Source organism: Mizuhopecten yessoensis, unplaced genomic scaffold (assembly GCF_002113885.1).
Source record: "Mizuhopecten yessoensis strain PY_sf001 unplaced genomic scaffold, ASM211388v2 scaffold8071, whole genome shotgun sequence".
Taxonomy (NCBI): Eukaryota; Metazoa; Mollusca; class Bivalvia; order Pectinida; family Pectinidae; genus Mizuhopecten; species Mizuhopecten yessoensis.
In genome coordinates, this window is record NW_018407364.1 from 1,711,402 (window position 1) to 1,731,678 (window position 20,277).

The 20,277-nt window shown below is 36.7% G+C and overlaps 1 protein-coding gene across 1 annotated transcript; it reads right to left on the bottom strand.

The window, feature by feature from the left end:
- Nucleotides 1–2,649: 2,649 nt before the first annotated feature.
- LOC110454846 (titin-like) lies at nucleotides 2,650–19,160 on the bottom strand. Its single transcript, XM_021504588.1, has 7 exons — nucleotides 18,994–19,160; nucleotides 15,780–15,863; nucleotides 14,987–15,257; nucleotides 13,671–13,925; nucleotides 11,215–11,279; nucleotides 6,386–9,709; nucleotides 2,650–5,764 (listed from the first exon to the last, which is right to left on the bottom strand). Exons 2-7 carry the CDS (start codon nucleotides 15,861–15,863, stop codon nucleotides 5,450–5,452), a joined length of 4,314 nt encoding a protein of 1,437 aa, XP_021360263.1. The 5' UTR covers nucleotides 18,994–19,160; the 3' UTR covers nucleotides 2,650–5,449.
- Nucleotides 19,161–20,277: the final 1,117 nt, after the last annotated feature.

Below are 20,277 nucleotides of genomic sequence, written 5' to 3' on the forward strand. Positions count from 1 at the left end.
TATCTACTGTAGGGAGTAGGTCTATATTGAGTACTGGTGTATCGATTGTGCAGAGTAGATATATATGGAGTACTGGGTTATCTACCAAGGTGAGTAGGTCTATATAGAGTAAAGGGTTATCTACCAAGGGTAGGTTTGTATAGTGTACATGCTTATCTACCATGGTGTGTAGGTCTATATAGAGTACAGGGTAATCTAATGAGGTCAGTAGGTCAATATGGAGTACAGGGTTATCTACCAAGGAGAGGAGGTCTATATAGATTACAGGGTTATCCATCAAGGGGAGTATGCCTATATTGAGTATAGGGTTATTTACCAAGGAGAGGAGGTCTATATAGATTACAGGGTTATCTATCAAGGGGAGTATGTCTATATTGAGTATAGGGTTATCTACCAAGGGGAGAAGGTTTATAGAGTATAGGATTATCTACCTAGGGGAGAAGGTCTATATAGATTTCAGGGTCATCGACCAAGAGGAGAAGGTCTATGTAGATTACAGGGATATCTACCAAGGCGAGTATGTATATATGGAGTTCAGGGTTATCTACCCAGGCGAAAAGGTCTATAAAGAGTATAGGGTTATCTACCCTGGGGAGTAGGTCTGTAAGGAGTTCAGACTCAAGATATACTGAGGGGAGTTTGTCTATTTAGAGTATAGGGTTATCTACCCTGGGGGGTAGGTCTGTAAGGAGTTCAGACTCGAGATATACTGAGGGGAGTTTGTCTATTTAGAGTATAGGGTTATCTACCCTGGGGGGTAGGTCTGTAAGGAGTTCAGACTCGAGATATACTGAGGGGAGTTTGTCTATATAGAGTATAGGGTTATCTACCCTGGTGAGAAGGTATATGTGGAGTTCAGGGTTATCTACCAAGGTAAGCAGGTCTTTATATAGATTACAGGGATATCTACAGAGTGGAGTAGGTCTATATAGAGTACAGAGTTATCTACCAGGGAGTGTAGGTCTATATATAGAGTACACATTTATCTACCACGGGGTGTAGGTCTATATAAGAGTTCAGGGTTATCTACCAAGGTAAGCAGGTCTTTATATAGATTACAGGGATATCTACAGAGTGGAGTAGGTCTATATAGAGAAGAGTTATCTACCAGGGAGTGTAGGTCTATATATAGAGTACACATTTACCTACCAAGGGGTGTAGGTCTATATAAGAGTACAGGGTTATCTACCAAGGGGTGTAGGTCTATATAAAAGTACAGGGTTATCTACCAAGGGGTGTAGATCTATATAGAGTCAGGGTTATCTACCAAGAGGTGTAGGTCTATATAGAGTCAGGGTTATCTACCAAGAGGTGTAGGTCTATATCGAGTCAGGGTGTACATGTAGGTCTATAGAGTCAGGGTTATCTACCACCGGGTGTGATCTATATAGTCAGGTTTATCTACCAAGGGGAGCAGGTCTATATAGTCAGGGTTATCTACCAAGGAGAGTAGGTCTATACAGAGCCAGGATTATCTACCAAGGGAGTAGGTCTATATAGATTACAGGGTTATCTACCAAGGCGAGCAGGTATATATGGAGTTCAGGGTTATCTACCCTGGGGAATAGGTCTAAAAGAAATATAAGGTTATCTACTGAAGCGGAGTATGTTTATGAAGAGTACAGGGTAATCCACTGGGGGCAAATACACTTTGTACATGAGGAGGCCTTTGTTTAGAAAACACTTCAAACTGATTTTAAATTCTAGCTGGAGGTTGATAACTAAGTTATTTAGCCTTGACTTCATAAAAGTATCATTCCAGGACACAACATGTACAAAGTACCATTTTGGTTGTTTGTGTGGGGTAAAACATCAATGCAGCATCTATGGTCATATGAAAAGGACTGCCTTAGGAAACACTTCTCAAAAGGATCGAAAATTTCATTGAGACATTAATGTACTTCTGTGTCTGAAGTGACAACTTTTCTATCGACAAAATTGCAATGACGGACCAAATGACCTTGGAGACCTGAACTTGTCCGAGGTATCCTCATGCATAACTTTTGAAAAATGTGTTCAGACAGAAGTGAGTTGAGCAGTGACAATGAATTGGATAAGTCAGGAGCTATACAAAGATTGCAGTGTTGTGTTTTTATCACAATCAGTGACCTTGACCTTCTGTCTCTGTATTTTCATAATTCTACGAGCCACTGGACAACAGGCATTAGTCATCATTAGGATGACTCCTAACTGAAGGCTCTGTCCTAATTAATTATGCGGGCCCCAAATTTATGTCTATCAAATGTTCATTTAAATAGCGTAATTAGCACTGGTCTCAGAACTAACAGGTAAACCACATGTTTGATAGCAGCAGCACTTAAAAAAAATCAACAAAATAAAATTCAGAATTGAAAACAGAAAGTGTGTTTCCAGCACGGAGGATACAATAGCTTTGACATAATTACCTATCACCTTGCAAGTAGTTCAAGGTCAATTTTCCCCACAAACTTTGTCTGGCTTCATTAAAGTAAGCCTATCATCACCTTGAAAATAGTTCAATGTCATTTTCCCCACAAAGTTTGTCCGATTTTTCTCCAGTAAGCATAGCTCAACCGAAAGGCTAATGGATAGACAGACCACGGACACTATGTCATGGCATAAGCTCATCTGCCTGTGTGCAGGCAAGATAATGATGACCAGTAAATCTAATTTTGATATCTTCATCTTTATTACCATGCATATGAATTGCATACAACAGTGACAAAACCGCCATCAGCAGGCCCTAGTTTCATGAGACATCTTTTCCTTAAAATACGTTTCCCCAAATATCATTATTCCAGATGGGAAGACATGGTTAAGCTCAAGAATATTGTAAAAACTTTGGATAAGAAATGTTCATGAAACCAAGGCCTGGTCTGGCATCTGATGTAGGTGCCAGGATTCCAATCATACTCCTAAATAAAACTTCAAGGGGCTAAACTGCCATTTATCATTGCTCTCAAAACTTTCTTCCTCTTTAAAGTTTCCTGTTGTTTTTGTCAAGTTTACATTTCATTCAGAACCATTCTGTTCCACGTTCACTTTAAATAACCCACTGGCACAGTACATTACTGTTATGACTTCATTTCATTTTGTCCGACAGTGTAGGCCAGAAAACTCTCAAATTCCACACATGCAAGCTTAACAATAACAATATATAGGCTTCAGTTTTCTTCCGATACAACATTGTTCAAATACAATACAATGTAAAAAGAGAAGCTTCAACTCAAGGATCTTTTATATGTACTCTAGGGCATGAACTAACTAATCTTTAAATAAAATCCTTTCATTTGACAAAAGGTTTCCTGTAAAAATCCTTATATATTACATTTCTCAAGAAAAGTCAGCATACCTCTTTAAAATCCTCATTCCTGTTCTCATTCTACAAAATATTCCTCATTCTTTCATCTCCCCAAAAATATTGCATACATCTTTCACGGCAAAACAGTGCATGTTAACCATATACACCACATTGATACATACACAACGTCAAGCATCACAAGGGACACATCTAGTATACAACACTACTCTATGATGTGTAAATCAACAATCTCCACTTGTTTCCACTGGGCAAAAACACTACCAAGCATATGTAATTACTTACTAAATGAGTTCTACCAGGTTTGCCACGAACATGTACAGCATTGTAAACCTGAATTAGCGACGGTGACAAACGTTGTATTGAATTTGTTTGTGAATTACTTAAGGTCTTTGGTTGATGGTTTGCACTAGACACAATGATCTTTAATCTTGTGCATTCCTTCGACATTGGAAAGACACCTCAAAATTATCCTCATTGAAAACAGGATCTAGATCTACTTGTTATTTCTGTGCTGGTGCCGTCAAACACAACACAATCCTGCAACAAACTAGAAGCTAAAGAAACAATAAAGTGTGCTGACAACAAAAAACCATACAGGTTTGTATTAAATACAAATTCATCATTGAAACCGGACATCAGATTCATTATGATAACAAATAATGTGCTTTAATGAACAAATTATCCTGGTCCTCTCTGGGCAGTTGTAAACTGGTACCAGGTTGAACAGTATGTTAACTAATGTCTATTAAAATTAAATTACAATTTAAATAACATATCAAAAATGTTAGTGTTTGCTTAAAAAATGATGCATGTCAATAAAACAGCAATTTGGAGTCAAACTTAGTCTTTACAATGCAAATCTACTATCATCTGGAATTCCCTACAGCTGCTATCTACCGATATATATTCTACTGGTGAAAGAATTTCTTTCTTAAATTTTCTTTCCCATCAAATCAATCAAATAGAGTGATGATGGAGTGAATGGTTTCATAACACCAACAGCTAAAATGGCTGATGGCATGCATAACAGGTATAAAACCTGAATAAAAATAGCTATCGATACAAATGTGCAAAGAATTTCATTTCAGGAAATATAATTCCATACTGTGAAGTGCATAAATAGAACTATTTGTGAAAAATGTCTTTAAGTTTCAGGTTGACAGACTATTTCATTGATAAAAAGCTTCATGATCTGCTGGTATGCACAATCTTGATATGGCTAAAATAAATTGTACAAATTCGTTCCACTGCAATGTAAATACAGTGAATTTTGTGTGTGAATACTTAACTCACTGAAGTGTCAATACCAGCAGATCACAAAAGTGTGTATACACAAATGTTTGTCAACATAAACTACAAGTGAAAGTTATCCACAAATCATATACATGATGACCTGAATATATCTAAGAGCAGTTTCTATTATTAAGAAAGTTTTGCATTGTATTTTGTGAACAACAAAAAATAATATTCAAACCAGATACTCAAATTTTGACAAGGCCCACCTTGCACGATTAGCTTAAGTAAAAATGTAATACCGGAAAAAAAGACATGATATAAATATTACATTTCAGTCGAGTTAAAAAAAACATGTAAAATGAAAATGAGATAAATCAATGCAGGATCAGAAAGCAGTAATAGCAAGTCAATTAATAACATTTTGTGTGTATTAGAATTCAAATGTCAAAACATGTCATTACAAAAATTAAAACATGTTACTTACTATTGACGATATCTTTTTTTTGAGAATGAGAATCCTAGCTGTTAAATGCCTGAATTAATCCATCTCTACCACTAAAACTTCCTGGTACGAACTGTGTTCAACCAAAAATAAACAAAAGTGTTTGAGATGCTTTTTGTTTGGCAGATGTTTTCTTATGGACAGCAGACAACAATTAATCTCAAAATTGATCACGCTGTTCATCAGAAACTGTCATTACATCTGTTTATCTGAAGTCAGAATTTAATTTCAACAAAAACATGCAGGATATGCACTTGGAACATTAATTCTCCCTTGATCATTATTCTCCATGGATTTCTCCATAGAATAACATTCTCAGTAAAAACAAAACTCTATCAGATCTTTTGAAATTGTTCCAATACATTTAGTTTCCAAACAGTTGGTTACAAGTTCTTATAGTCGGACACATCTCACACTGTGCCCTGCTGTATCTGAGCATATAGCTGAGCCCCATCGGCACTTCCGTCCATGGGCTGCTGCATAACGTACTGTACAGTACCATCCTGGTCCACAATGGCATGCGTTGCATTCTCCCCACCGTCAGCAGTCTGGACAATGATGATTGTCTCCTGTCCACCCTCAGTCTGCAGAGTAGTCAGTCCCTGTCCAGCCAACAGCTGAGCTGTGTCACTGACCACGGCTGTTGTGTACGCCCCGTCAGCCCCAGACACTGTCACATAGGTCTGTCCGTCACCAACATCTTCCTCCAGATGTACATTCTCAACCTAAAAGAAAACCAAGCAGATCAAAATCATATATCTCAACGTGAATCAACAGACCGGCTTATCAAATGTTTTTTAAACAGGAAAATATTCAAGCTATGTAAAAAATATTATTTTAAAAAAAAAGGACATCTGGGAGATTTATGTCAAAATAAATACGAGAACATTGACACGTCAGGTTTGGCCGTACTGAATGTCAGACCATCAATATTTATTCAGTCACATGATTATCATGTTACAATTTTCCAGAAAGACGTTGTGCAGTTGACACTTGGTCAACAATATTTTTCTTTACCATACCATGGGTATGGAATATTCTCTACTCCTTATGGATTCTCTACTCCTAACTGATTTTGCTCATCGAACTATCAAAGCTGATAGCTTATCATTGCAGCATAAAACTGGCCAAATATGTGCCTAGGCCTCTTCGTTATTCGCAAGTCATTTTTAGAAACAGATGACAAAGAAAATCAAAGCCACACCATTACATCAGCTCACTTGACCTTTGAGCAGGTGAGTTAAAAAAAGAGTAAATTTCCTTTGCAAAAGCAATTTTGAAATTAATCAGGAATTTTAAAAGATTTGTTGAAATATCTGAAATATACATTAAACATTAGTACTTACCTGTGCAACTGCAACCTGTTCATCCAAATCATCGTCATCTAGTTCATCATCCGAGTCCTCAAGCTCAAACTTGCGAATGATGGCCTGTGCAGCCTCCCCAGCGGTGACGTGGACCTTTCCAATGTGTTCCAGCAGGAGCTTCTTACGTTTGAAAGTCTCCTGGCACATGTCACATTGGTAGGGCGACAGCTTTTTGTGTACCAGTTGGATGTGGGACATGAGATTGGATTTGTTGTTGAAGCAACGTCCACAGTCTATGCATTTATGTGGCTTCTCCCCTGTGTGGATCAGCATGTGGCGATCCACATGGTACTTCTTGGTGAAGCGCTTCTCGCACACTGAGCAAATAAAGATCTTTTGGTTAGGAGATTTCCATCCCTCATGAACACGCTTGGTGTGACCAATCAGGGCTCCCAGTGTCTTGAATGCAGCTTTGCATGTATTACAGAGATACTGTCTTGTGTGTAGATGCATGCCCTTAATATGGGTGTTAAGGTTTCCACGGAATGCAGACGAGTAATCACAATGAGGACACTTGTATGGGCGGCGACCAGAGTGCACAGTACGCATGTGGGAGCTCATACCGGTTTTGAGAACCACTTTACCACAGATAGGACAAGGGATCTGCATGCGGTTCTGCTGGTGGAGTTCTTGGTGGCGTTTGATATTCTTAGTGGTTTTGCCACATTCTTGACACTGCTCACCATCTTCTTCTGCACCCTGTGTCGACACTTTCATTATCTTTTCCCTCCACTTGGCATTCCTCATCTCCTCCTCATAGTCTGTCTCATCCCTGTGCTTGCCTTTGATGTGTTTCACTAAGCCAATAAAGGCTTTATCACAGAAGGGACAATTCAAGGCCTCCTCTGTATTTCTTACTGACCTCCTCTTTGGTTCCAGGTCTTCAAACATCCCCACATCGTCTTCCTTCTTTTTCCTTTTTCTTGGAGATTTCTCCTCTCCATTCACATCCACTTCCATTCCTAGTGGTCCAAATTTCTTTTTCTTTAGTTTAGGATCAGTCTGAGTTAGAACTGACCTCTTACCAGGCGACTCCTCAATGGTTTCCACCTCAATAAAAGGTACAGCTGATGCACTGGGACCACTAAGGGAAGATTCCATTGGTTCATCCTCGTCAATTTGGTCAATATTATAGATGTCTCCCTGATCTTCTCTTACTATGACTGTCTTCATTTTCATTTGTTTGTCCTCCTCCATAGGCTCTTGTTTTACTCTTGGTATGATGATTTTGCCCGCCTCGGTAGATGCGTCAGACATGGTCTGTACACTTTCACTGTTTTTATAACGTTTTCTCACAGGCATCTCCACTTCAGCTACTTCTATACCTTCCTCATCCTCATCATCTTGAGCTTCCTCTTCTGCCCCCCTTCCACGTTTCTTAGTGACAGGAGTGACAGTTGCTGTTGCAGCAGGTGTTCTTCTTGTTTTTTCATCCTCTTCTTTCCTCTTTCCCTTTCCTTTCTTTCCTGGGGACTTTGCTACCTCTTCCTCAATCTCATCCTCAACCTGTTTTCCTTTACCTGACCTTCGTCTAGATTTGTCAGATTCTTCTTCCTCTGCAAGTTTACCTCTGGTGACTGTGTCTTTGCCTTTACCCTTTCCTGCTGATGGTGTTTCTGCTTTAGCTGGTGTACCAGATTTTGAAGGTCGTCCTCGTTTCCTCTTAACTTCAACAACCTCCTCCTCCTCCTCTTCCATTTCTTCCTCCTCTTCTTCTTCCACCTCCTCCTCCTCTTCTTCTATCTCAACAACTTGTTCCTTTTTTGGCCTACCTCTTCCCCTACTCTTTGGTGTAGGAGTTTCTTCCTCTTCTTTACGAGGTCTTCCTCTCTTCTTTGGCTCACCACTTGATACTGGTGTCGCAACCTCTTGTGATTTACTCTTTCTACCTTTAGGAGTTGAAGCAGGTTCCTCTACTTCATCTTCTTCTTCTTCTTCATTCTCCTCTTCCTCCACTTCAACCTCTTTCTTTTTTGGCCTTCCCCTTCTTCCTGGTGTTTTGACTTCTGGAGTCTCCTCTGTTTTAGCATCTTTAGATGGACGTCCTCTTCCTTTAGGTTTCTCAGACGTTTCAGGTGTGTCAGTAGTTTCTTTGGCTGGTCTACCTCTCCGACCACTCTTTGGAGGCTCTGGTGTTTCTTCACTTACCTCCTGCTTGGAACCCTTTGCTGGCCTTCCCCTTCCTCGTTTTGTTTCTGGTGTATCTGAAGCTGGAGTTTCCTTGGCAGGTCTACCTCTTCCGCGTTTTGCTTCAGGTGTCTCTACTTCAACATTACTCTTTCTGCCTTTTGTTTTCACCTCAGGGGTGTCAACAGCATTTGCAGACTTCCTGCGTGATTTCTGGGCAAGAATAGCAGCAGCAGCAGCCTCTTCTGCTACTTTTGATGGTCTCCCCCTTCGTTTTGCTGGAAGTTTTTCTTCTTCAACTTCCTCTTCTTCCTCTGGTTCTTCATCCTCTTCTACATCCATCTCTTCCTCCATCTCTTCCTTCTTTTCTTCCTCTTCTTCCTCTTGTTCTTCCTCTTGTTCATCCTCTTGTACTTCCTTAGGTTCTTCATCTTCCTCAGGCTCTTCGTCGTCTTCGTATTCATCATCATCAGGTCCTGGTAGAGGCTCAACCTCACCCTCATCGTCACTATCATCATCAACATTGTAAGTTACTGCTACAGTTCCCCCATCATCACATTTTAGAGTTTCTATTGTGGCACCAGTATTTGGATCTATCACTGATGCTGTGGGAGTATCCATTTTCTCAATCATATTATCTTCTTCACTCATTTCTTCTTCATCTTCTACAATTTGCTTTTCTTCATCTTCAAGCTCCTCTGGTTCCTCCTCATCTCCCTCCTCTTCAATTGCATCCTCTGTATTTAACTGAATTATCTTAACATCTTCCTCTTCTATAAGTTCATCTTCCTCGTCGACTTCCTCTTCCATTTTTTCCTCCTCCACATCCTCATTTTCCTCCACTAATTCTGGAGAAGGCTCCACATTCTCCTGTTTTTCCTCTTGCGCAGGAGTGACTGGTCTTGTTGTATCTGGGACAGACTCTACAGTTTCCATTACATGCTGTTCCAGAAGTACTGGCTGTGCCTCCTCTACAGTTTCTTCTCCAAGTGGGATGCATGTCTCGGGTTGGATGACAGCCTCTGTTACAGCCTCTTGTACGTTTGAATTGGATTCTACTAGTGTTGTTTCAGGCTCTTGTACACTGGCATAAGATTCTACAGGTGCTACGTCTCCTGAGTCAGCAGTCAAAATATCCTCCTCTACTTCATCTTCCCTTTGTTCTGCAGCCAATATCTGCAAAAATACATAAAGTAGGTGGTAGATATAATCAGATGCTTTTTAAAGAATTTTTTTTCAGTCATCTTTATATAAAGCAAGGCAACAAACAAGCTTTAAACAATGTATTTAGCACAAATATTCATATTTTCTATCCTTTTACAAAGAAGTGGTGGACTTTCAATAGAATGTCGTTTAATCTCCTAAGGATATACACATTTTGAAAATGTTATTCTAAAGAAATAGTTGAATTTTGGCAAAAAGCAGTATGTTTCGGTGCAGACAGAATAAATTAAAAACACTAGTCATTTAAATTATAATTGTTCTCTAGAGATATATATATATATATATATGGTAGCATGCTCACTATTTTCTCTTCCCATGATATTAACTTTTTCTCCCACATATCAATATCATTAATCTTATATTTGCATTGATTATTCTCAAACATTTCAGGGGTTACCTACAACCAGGAATATGTCCTGACAAAATTGAAGGCTCTGTACCTGCCACCTTGAAGATGATATAAAAAGACTAGGTTTTCTCCCACCCATCACAGGTGTCTCACGTTTTAGCCGGGAAAGATCAGCTTGTCACCCCTTAAGGGGAGACAGCCTCTTGCCGATTAGCACGTGTTCAATTGTTCATCTGTAATTGAGACGTCATCATAAGTGAATGACGATATGCAGACCCCACGTGTTTTTGCTTACAAACATGGCAGACTACTGTCGGTGGAGTTGTTGTGACAGAAATAATAGGCTGGGAGAAAAATAATCATCCCCTATCTTGAGGGTGTAGCAGAGAAATCTCCAACCCAGAGAGTCGGGAGATTTTTCTGTCACACCCTCAAGGTAGGGGAACATTCTATTAATCCTTTGATGTACATCAAAAGAATCTTTAAGGAGAGGGGTTCCAATCACAACACATTTCAAGCGTCACATGTTTAAGTGTATGTTTATATATAATATTTATCCACTTACACTTGTGGCACCTGATCAGCTGTGTTGTGATTGGAACCCCTCTCCTTACATTGCCATATGCTATACCTATCATCCTGCTTCCACTCGGATTTGAGCGTCCCACTGATCTACCCATCTATAGCTCACACGATATTGGCTATACCGTTTTCATTTAATTAAACAAATCTTGTAGCACTGTAACAGTAAAACTGACTGGATTCAAGGACTGTTGGTTTTCTATAATCTTCAAAGCCAAAGGTGTCAGACTTACGATTACTCATTTTTACCCCACAGAAGCCAATTAATTAGCTAAATGTGTACCTGCGATTTTGTCACAACATATTCTAGGGCTTCGAGGACGCAAGTTAACATAACCCATGGAATTTCGAGGATATGTACTGATGGGCTGTTAAGACTATATCAATAATCATGTTCTATTTTTCCATTTATTAATTTCCACATACTGCTTGAATATCGACGTTCCATAGTCAAAGCACTATTTATCAATGCTTTGTTCGGAAGGACACTGCCATTAATACTGCACAAGTTTATAAAATGACTCACTTCTTCATTCGCCTGTTGGACAGCTGCTTCAACGGCACCATTACTCTGTATCACCTGAAGTCCATCTACAAAACAGCAGGTCATATAAATCTTATTGTTCTGTTCATCATTTCTAAACCAAAAACTTACATAATATCTTGAATCAGAACTTGGTAAATAAAGTAGTCTTTTCTAAAAATGGAGTCCCAAGCAAGTGATAAATTTAATTTGCCAACACTTCACACATAGGAATATAATCATGAGACCAATCTGCCAATGTTTCATGTCCCTTCCAAAGTTTTTGCTTTAATACCAGGTTCATTGTTAAAACATAGAGTATCTCTTCCAAAGTTGCAAAGATTTTTTTCCAGGAAAAAGCTGGATAGATCTCTGGCTACCTCCAAATAATTGAACACTAACACAAGACTACTCTGACTGTCTGTCAACAGAGATGAAGCGATTTGTGACCTATAAAGCTGAGGTCACCTCAACGCAAAGTAATCACAGAAGCATAACACAGTAGCTGGTAGGTAAGCAACTTCTAAAATTTCAAAATACAGATTTATTGTCTTTTTAAACCAAAATATACATATTTTTTAACAATTAGGGTTATTCCCTTATTCTACCTGTACTGTACAGACATTGAAATAAAAACAAGAGGCCCATGGGCCTTAACGGTCACCTGAGTCTATAGTATTTATTTTTGTTGTTGAAATATGTACCAATTTGAGTAAAAAATAGTATAATGTTAACTTAACTTTGTCAGGACCATGAGCTGATCATTCCTAGACCAATTTTAAGTGAGATCGGCCTATTAGAACTTAGTAGCAAAATAGCGGCCATGGCAGCCAAATTGTATTTCTGATTGACCCGAAAAATAACAACACTTTGTCAGGACCATGATTCGATCATTCCTACAAAGTTTCAGTTCAATCGGCCAAGTAGATCTTTACTTTAAGTTTGAAATAGTTTACCAAAATGGCAGCTGTGGTGGCCATATTGGATTTCTGATCGACCTGAAAAATAACAACACTTTGTCAGGACCATGAGTCAATCATTCCTACAAAGTTTCAGTTCAATCGGCCTAGCAGAACTTGACTTTAAGTTTGAAATATGTTTTCAAAATGGTGGCCGTGGCGGCCATATTGGATTTATGATTGACCTGAAAAATAACAACACTTTGTCAGGACCATGAGTCGATCATTCCTACAAACTTTAAGTTCAATCGGTCCAGCAGAACTTGACTTTAAGTTTGAAATAGGTTTTCAAAATGGCGGCCGTGGTGGCCATATTGGATTTCTGATCGACCCGAAAAATAACAACACTTTGTCAGGACCATGAGGCGATCATTCCTACCAACTTTCAGTTCAATCGGCCCAGCAGAACTTGACTTTAAGTTTGAAATGTAAAATGTTAACGGACGACGGACGACGGACGACGACGGACGAAAACGGATAGCAATAGGTCACTTGAGCTAAAGCTCAGGTGACCTAAAAATTATATTGCAAAAAATGACCTATATATAAAGCTCATATCTCAAAAGACAACACTTTATAAAGCACCTGATGAAATGTTCAAGGATACCATTTAAATGCAGGTAAATGCAGCTAAAATCAAATACCAGATAAATTCCAACATGTTGTGTTATATTGTTATTTAAATAAACCTGTCAGTCTTCATTTTCTGTCTTGGTAAAAAATACTGACGGAAGGGAGGTAATTCTACATTCTTGTTTATTTACATTTCAATTTTTACTCCTCACCTAAAGTACATGCAATACATAAGCTCCCCTATTCTTTGAATAGGATAGGTAAAAGTTTGTAAATGTGAAAAGTTGACAAATACAAAAGTGAACAAATATTGCCTAGACCCACTGTACTTTGGAATACTTTAGACATGGCTATATCTTGGTTCCAGTCATACTAAATCTTCTGCTGCAAAATCGTCTTCATACTCATTTAGCATTCACTAACTTTCAACTTTTATGAATTATTTTAACCACAAACTAAGCAAAAGTAGGATTTTTTCAAAACCAGAATAACAATATTGACAACATGTGTCAATAAAGGTATAAATTCATGTCGTTGTCATAGGTTTTTAACAGTTTTCATATCCTTAATTGGCTTTTTTTCTATTAATTGTATTTAATACAAGGGAACACAAGTTGAATCTTTGCTGCCAAGATAGAGAAAAATACAAAGGCTATACACTAACGTAATTTCAAAATTCCCCTATTATACTTTAATAAATATTGTGTAATAGAAGGTTGCAGATGACAAAATCTTGTCACTTAATACATTTCTAGGTACACATAAAAAGGTCAACATTAGACTAACCAAATTTCAATCACCCACATTTTGTACAAAAATTTGTTGGAAATTTCTGGAAGCTTTAATCACGAAATGGGCAAGATCAAAAGTTCCTAAAGTACAGTAGGCAAGTCAGTCAGTAAATGTGGCTCAATGTATAATTTATACCTGCTGTTACATGAAGAACTTGCATATGAGAAATATCAGCTTCTTCTGGAGCTTCCTCAGAGTTATCTCCCTCTACAACCTCAGCCTCCTCCACCATCTCCTCTACCGACTCCTCCACCATGTCCGGGACAACAGGCATTGGCAGAGCCTCCATGTGGTAAGACACCGAGTCCATTGACAGACCTCCCTCACACTGACCCTGCTGGCCAGCCTGCTCAGCTATTACATAGCTTGCACTGTCCACCGACTCACCAGCTGTGAAAAGTAAATTGTTTATAATACTGTCCGACTTTCTGTAACTATATGTGGATACGTAGCCCTCGACAAATGTAGCCTCAAAATTGATGTCAAGTCCATTTATTTGAACTAATTGATAGTTCTTCATTCTAAAAAGCAATAGAAAAAATACTGTAAATGAAGCTTTTGGGGTTTATAAGAAAAATCTTGTTCGAAGGAAAAACTGACTGATATGATACCACACCATGTCAGGTTTAGATGTGTATCCTGTATCTATCTAAATAAATTACCCTTTAAATCACCCGATACCCCGATATCAGTTCGCCACTTTGTTGTAAGTTTTGTAAATTCTGTATATTTGCCACTCAGAACTAAATAGATCCAGAATTTATTACTTCATATGCAGTACCAGAGAAATCGTAATATGAGTACATATAGCAAGTGTGATGGGTAACATATCTTTGATATTAAAGGTGTAGTTTGAAAGGAGCAGCACATGGTACATTTCATATTTATCACATACCCGTTGAATCTTGTTATAGTAATACAAGTAATTTTCAGACCATAAAATACAACGTTCTGTATTGCACATGTAAAAAAATATCAAAGTTTATGAAATCTTTGTATCGATCTCTACCAAATACGGAAGGTATGTCATAAAAGGAAAACCACACACTTGTGTGTTTTTTTAATGAATCAGAAAGCACTCATCTATTGCGTGGACGTATAATATATTCGTCCGCGCAATAAACTCGTGCTTTCTGATTCGTTAGAAAAACACGAAGTGTGGTCTTGCATATGTATCATTATTAAAAGGAAGTTTAGCCTTACCATGGAAATTAAGCACATCCTGATAGCAATGTGGCAGGAGGCAGGACACAAATTATATCTATGCAGGGTTGGGTACTACTCTTCGTGTACTAAATACAGTAAATTAGTCACATAAATGTAGGCACACTACTAAAGCAGCCAATGGTCAATTAAAAATTCAGAAACTTATTCAGACCACAATGAATTTCCTTTTGCAGTATTTTGTCCAGAGTACTTAGTTTTATCACAATCATATACTCTAGAATTACCTGCAACATGTACCACTTGAGTGGTGGCATTTTCCGGCTGGACTTGAGGTTCAGCCATGATTACAGCAGGCATCGTGCTACTGACAGCTTCAACTTCACTGTACTGGGCCAGACCATCGGCATCAGTTGTGAGGTCCTCGGAGGTATAGATCACCACACCAGGCTCAGGCTCCAGGGTCGACTCAGCCACCGGGTCTGCCATCACTATCTCAGCCACCGGGTCAGCCATCACTATCTCAGCAACCGGGTCTGCCATCACTATCTCAGTTTGCTACAAATATTTGAAATTGTTTCATATGTGATAATTATTGTCAAGATACAGTCTTATTCAGACTCTTGATATCTAAACTTGATGATTTCCCAGTACAAGTGACATTTAATATAACATTTCTACTTTTGTTTGTTGAAAGTAATTATAACATTTCATTAAACTATAAAACATTGGGCATTCTAAGTTAATTCACTTTTGTTTTGTTATGTTAAAGCACTCTTTTTGTCCTTAGACGGGGACTGAGGGAGTGACTGATTGTACCGATGCATCAGGCAGAACAAATCTAGGTGCGTTGGCTTTCGACTCTTAAACTATGTACAAGTGTGTATATATGTTCATTAATGGCACTGTATAATAATATAAAGGTAGGCAAAACTGAAGTTTTATGCAACATTCTTACAAAGATTATAGAGACAGAATTTCGGGCTTTTAGTTTAAGAGGGAGCTTATCAAAAATTAGTGAAAAAAAATCTATACTGATAAGAATAACTTGTCCACTACAAACGTCCAAACAGATCTTACAACTTGGTCTGTAGATGCCTCCATGGAAATTACTTGTTCCTCTTCTACCACAGACTCCCCCTCCTGTGGGACAGGATTGTCCATCTAAAATAAAACATTTATTTTAATACTTTTGATTAAAGTACGGTATAATTAGTTATCTTCATCAGCAAATGCACGATTTTGAGACATGATATTTATTATCTGCATAATTATATATATGGTATACATAATTCATATTTGATTATAATTTCTATTTGCTTGTTGGAGTTAGTATGTATATATATAGTCAAGGTTCAGTTTCCCCTAAACATCAATAATAACGATCAACATATATTATAATGAGATGCTTAAGATACACTGGAGCTAGGCTATCAGTTGGCCTGGGATCTCCTTAATTAATTTCTCCTTCTTTCTTAACACAGGGCTTAGCTTGCAACTGACTGACTCCTGCCACATAGACACTTATAAATGTTTACCTAAAGCAAGAGCAGATAACTCTGTAATACTTTAAGACGGAATACGTACAGTAATGTATTTTCCAATTTTGTGTTTTCAAATATATATATATATATATATTATGGTCGTTCAGCTTCCGACTGACCCACATTTCAAAACAAATGTTTGGTCATGATTAAATAGTAAAAATTAATGTGTTCTTTAAAACGGATTTCTGTAATTCAGCGCATTTTATATATATTATTCTCAGTATATATAAAACCAAAAATTGTAAAACTCTATTTTTCTTTCAATAAATGAATGTGTTTTAATGTTGCACAACAAAATACACATATTCACCAAGAATTATGTTGGAAATTATGTACATACAAATTAAAATTGTAGTATATATATATGTTTAAGAAGAAATAACATTCATGTGCAGAATATTACATTAAAATTTTCAAATTCACACCTTTGCTGCTATTTATTCCAACAGCCAGCCAGTATGCAGTGATGTATCATCTCCTTACATTTAAATGACCTTCACTTTAGCTTACATATTTCAATTTTCAGATAAAATGTTCATGCTTGCGCTCTTAATAAAACTACCAATTGAAGCCATCATGACAAAACTGTCCATGAAAATATATTGATTGACAAATTAAACTTGTCAATGAAAGTTATGCCCAAATTATGATTCAAATACAAGAACGATATACATGTATGTATCCTTTTGATTTAATATGTATATTGCCATGACCCTGCTCTTCAAGAGCACTCTGAATTGATCTGCTACATTGATAACAAAACTTGGGATACCAATCAGGGTATCGGGGATTTTTTTAGGGGCAAAAATAAAGCAACTGTACCAGTTAATCACCTGTTTACAAAAAAATAAGTGTTTTAATTTGTCTGAATCTATTGTATTAGATGCATGTTACACAAAATGCAATCAATCAAAATTAATATAAGTTGTTTTGTTTTATTAGAATCAGTTGAAAATATGTATCCATTCAGAATATTTTGTCTGGTCACTGAATAAAGCCTTTTCCAAAATTTAATATTTCAGTTATCATGTAATAACTTGAACAGTAATTCAAAGGAAACATTAAATACAACATGCTGAATTTATTTCATTTTCAATGTTTTTTTTATTTTTGTTTCTTTACAAGTAAATGTGTTAAAAAATATTTTCATTTATGTTCTTAATTTGTTTTATAATATGTATGCAACTAGACATTAGATTAAGGATATTTTTGTATTAAATAATTACTGTTTTTCACGGGGACAATCTCCGGAACATTTAAATGATGCAATAAAATTTAGGGATGATCATCAATGGCAGGTTTTTTTTTAAAATAAATACACAACTTAATAATATCTAAACAGTCTTTTCTCTGTTCAAGTGCCCTTCTTTCCAACTTTCATGAGAAAACACTTAATTATCAAAATCACATTTTTCATTTATAATCGCACCTCTTATCCCAATATCAGCAACCATGATGAAATTAACCCAAACTCAGACTTGCACCAATATTAATTTAGCATGGTTAAATGCAGTCGCCAATTTTTTAAATATTTTTTTGAGCTCATTCTCAATATGTATGAAATTGTGTAGAACTACAAATTATATAAAGAAATTGTCAATTTTTATTATTCAGCCAAATAAAATTTTGTTTCCTATTTGCTCCAAATTGTCAAGAGCTAAAGCATGCAAAATATATAACATGTATGATGTAACGTCAGACAGTAAGCATATTTTATAATGTCATAATGTAAAATCTAATTTAAGACTGATGATCATACCAGTTTTAAGCATAAGTGGAAACTGTTTAATAAAGACAACAGTTATTATATTTAATTGATTTATTAAAGTTGCCATTGATGCATTTCAATGTGGTGATCCATTAATTTGCCGATGTTTATTTTAACACTCCCAATCACCGATTTCAAATGACATTAATTTGTGTGCATACATATCCAGATTTATTTGATAAGACCCATCTCCTTTCATAATATTAATGATTGAAAGTAGGCCTATATAGCTACCGATCATATCTGTTGTGTTCGATAACGTTAGATGCTGGATACACCAATATGATTGAATCAAGTATGTCCAGCACCTGTGGTAGGAACCGATCTATTTATGAATATTATATATGATTAGGTACTTGTATTCAATTTTAAAACGCAGCAATGCAAGTGTTTGCGTTTTAAATGCTGCATGCAATATGCAGGAAACGATGCAGACTTTTATTGTCGAGTCAGCTCGACATAATACACGTAGTCACATGATCTAAACACTCAAGATTTTGACCTATGACCTGCGACAAAAACGTAATAAATCTGAATATATTTGTCTTTACATTTTTAATATGAATGCATTAATTCGCTAAAAATGCATTTTCTCGTTTTGCACTGCTTGATATCAACGAAACAAATTCATTTCAGGGGAACTTACTCCAATCAAAGGCAGACACATTCATTATGTTCATAATGAAATGCCGCTCCATTGGGCACTTTGTCATAAATCCGCCATTTTGAAATACGAATTATGCTAACAGATTGTCGATGGTTTTCCATGATTTCTACATATCTAATCTGAATTCACCAAGTCGTTTCTGGAACGACACTATCGGTCAACATTTTGGAGTACTTATGCGTGCCCCCATACCCGAAAATTAAATAAATTGTCGCCCCTGTTTACTTCAAGGGCAGTAACTGAAAAACAGGCCATTTTTAGTTATCGCCCGTTGTCTTTCTTCCCCACTAAGTTAACGACGGTAAAACTTACCTAGAACGTGATGGCAGTCAGATTAAGACCTATGGAAATTGATTTGAGACCACAGATTACAGTCTGTATATTCTAAAAGTCCAAATTTTTCTTTTTACAAAGTGATCTTCGATTTTTCAGCCATGAGACCCGGCACGCTTCCTTGCAATCCCACAATGCAACACGACATTGTCGTGAGCTTTCGCGGCTTTCCGTGATGTCATCATCGACACGGTTGTGATTTTTTTTCAAATCGTGAACCAAATTGTAGAATCTTCAGCATCGTAGGCTAACAGACATGACATCGTTGCAATAGTAATTCCAACAATTTTTCATATAGCATGATATGCCCATTTTCATATTTGATACATATTGATCAGCGTCCAATCCTTGATATACAAATTACAATTTCTTTACTATACCCAGATCGAGTCGTATATTATATAATACGTCTCTGCTATACCAGACTTGAGAGACCCGTCGAATAGAAATACCTACATACAAATGTATATTCTACTCTGTACTCTTTGTTTGGGCATTGATTTACAGTTCAGATATATATGGAAATCTTTAACCTATATTATCGAGGAATTAGGGAAATAACAAAACTGTTAAGTTGTTAATTGTTATGTTATTTTTTTCTCTCATAAAAACATACATGATATTTTAGTTTCTACACTGAATTAGATCCGCGTACTATCTAAGTCCGTGGTTTCTAATAACATAATTCTGATACAAACAATGCCATAAAAGGAATTTTATCTTCACTGAATTTTACAATTAATGAATTTCAATCCTGTTAGTCCTGATGTATTTCTTTATTACTTTATAACTACCCTAGAGACCGTTAAACAGCTAAGACATATATGTATATATACTACATATAGGTTTTAGCAGTTTAATTCTACCCTACTCAATATATTAATGCTAGTTGTCAGAATTCTGACAAGCACGCTGGCTTGGTACTATACGTTTTTATATCGTTTCTCCATGATGCGGTCTTTTTTAGCAGATTAATTTATATTCACATTTGATGTTACATTATTATTCTTTTTATTTCCTCCAATTTGAAGATTACAGAATAATGCGCACAAATTCACATTACAAAAAAATCATATTAAATACACATAAACACCAAATAACATACATGACATTATGCACACTTAATTACATTGAAGTCATACATTCAATAAATATCGTTAATAAGTGCATATATGATGAGGTAAACATACATATCATATCAAACATTTATATTATTTCTATTTTATTTATATTAATATTTATCAGGGTGTGAGATTATATCTA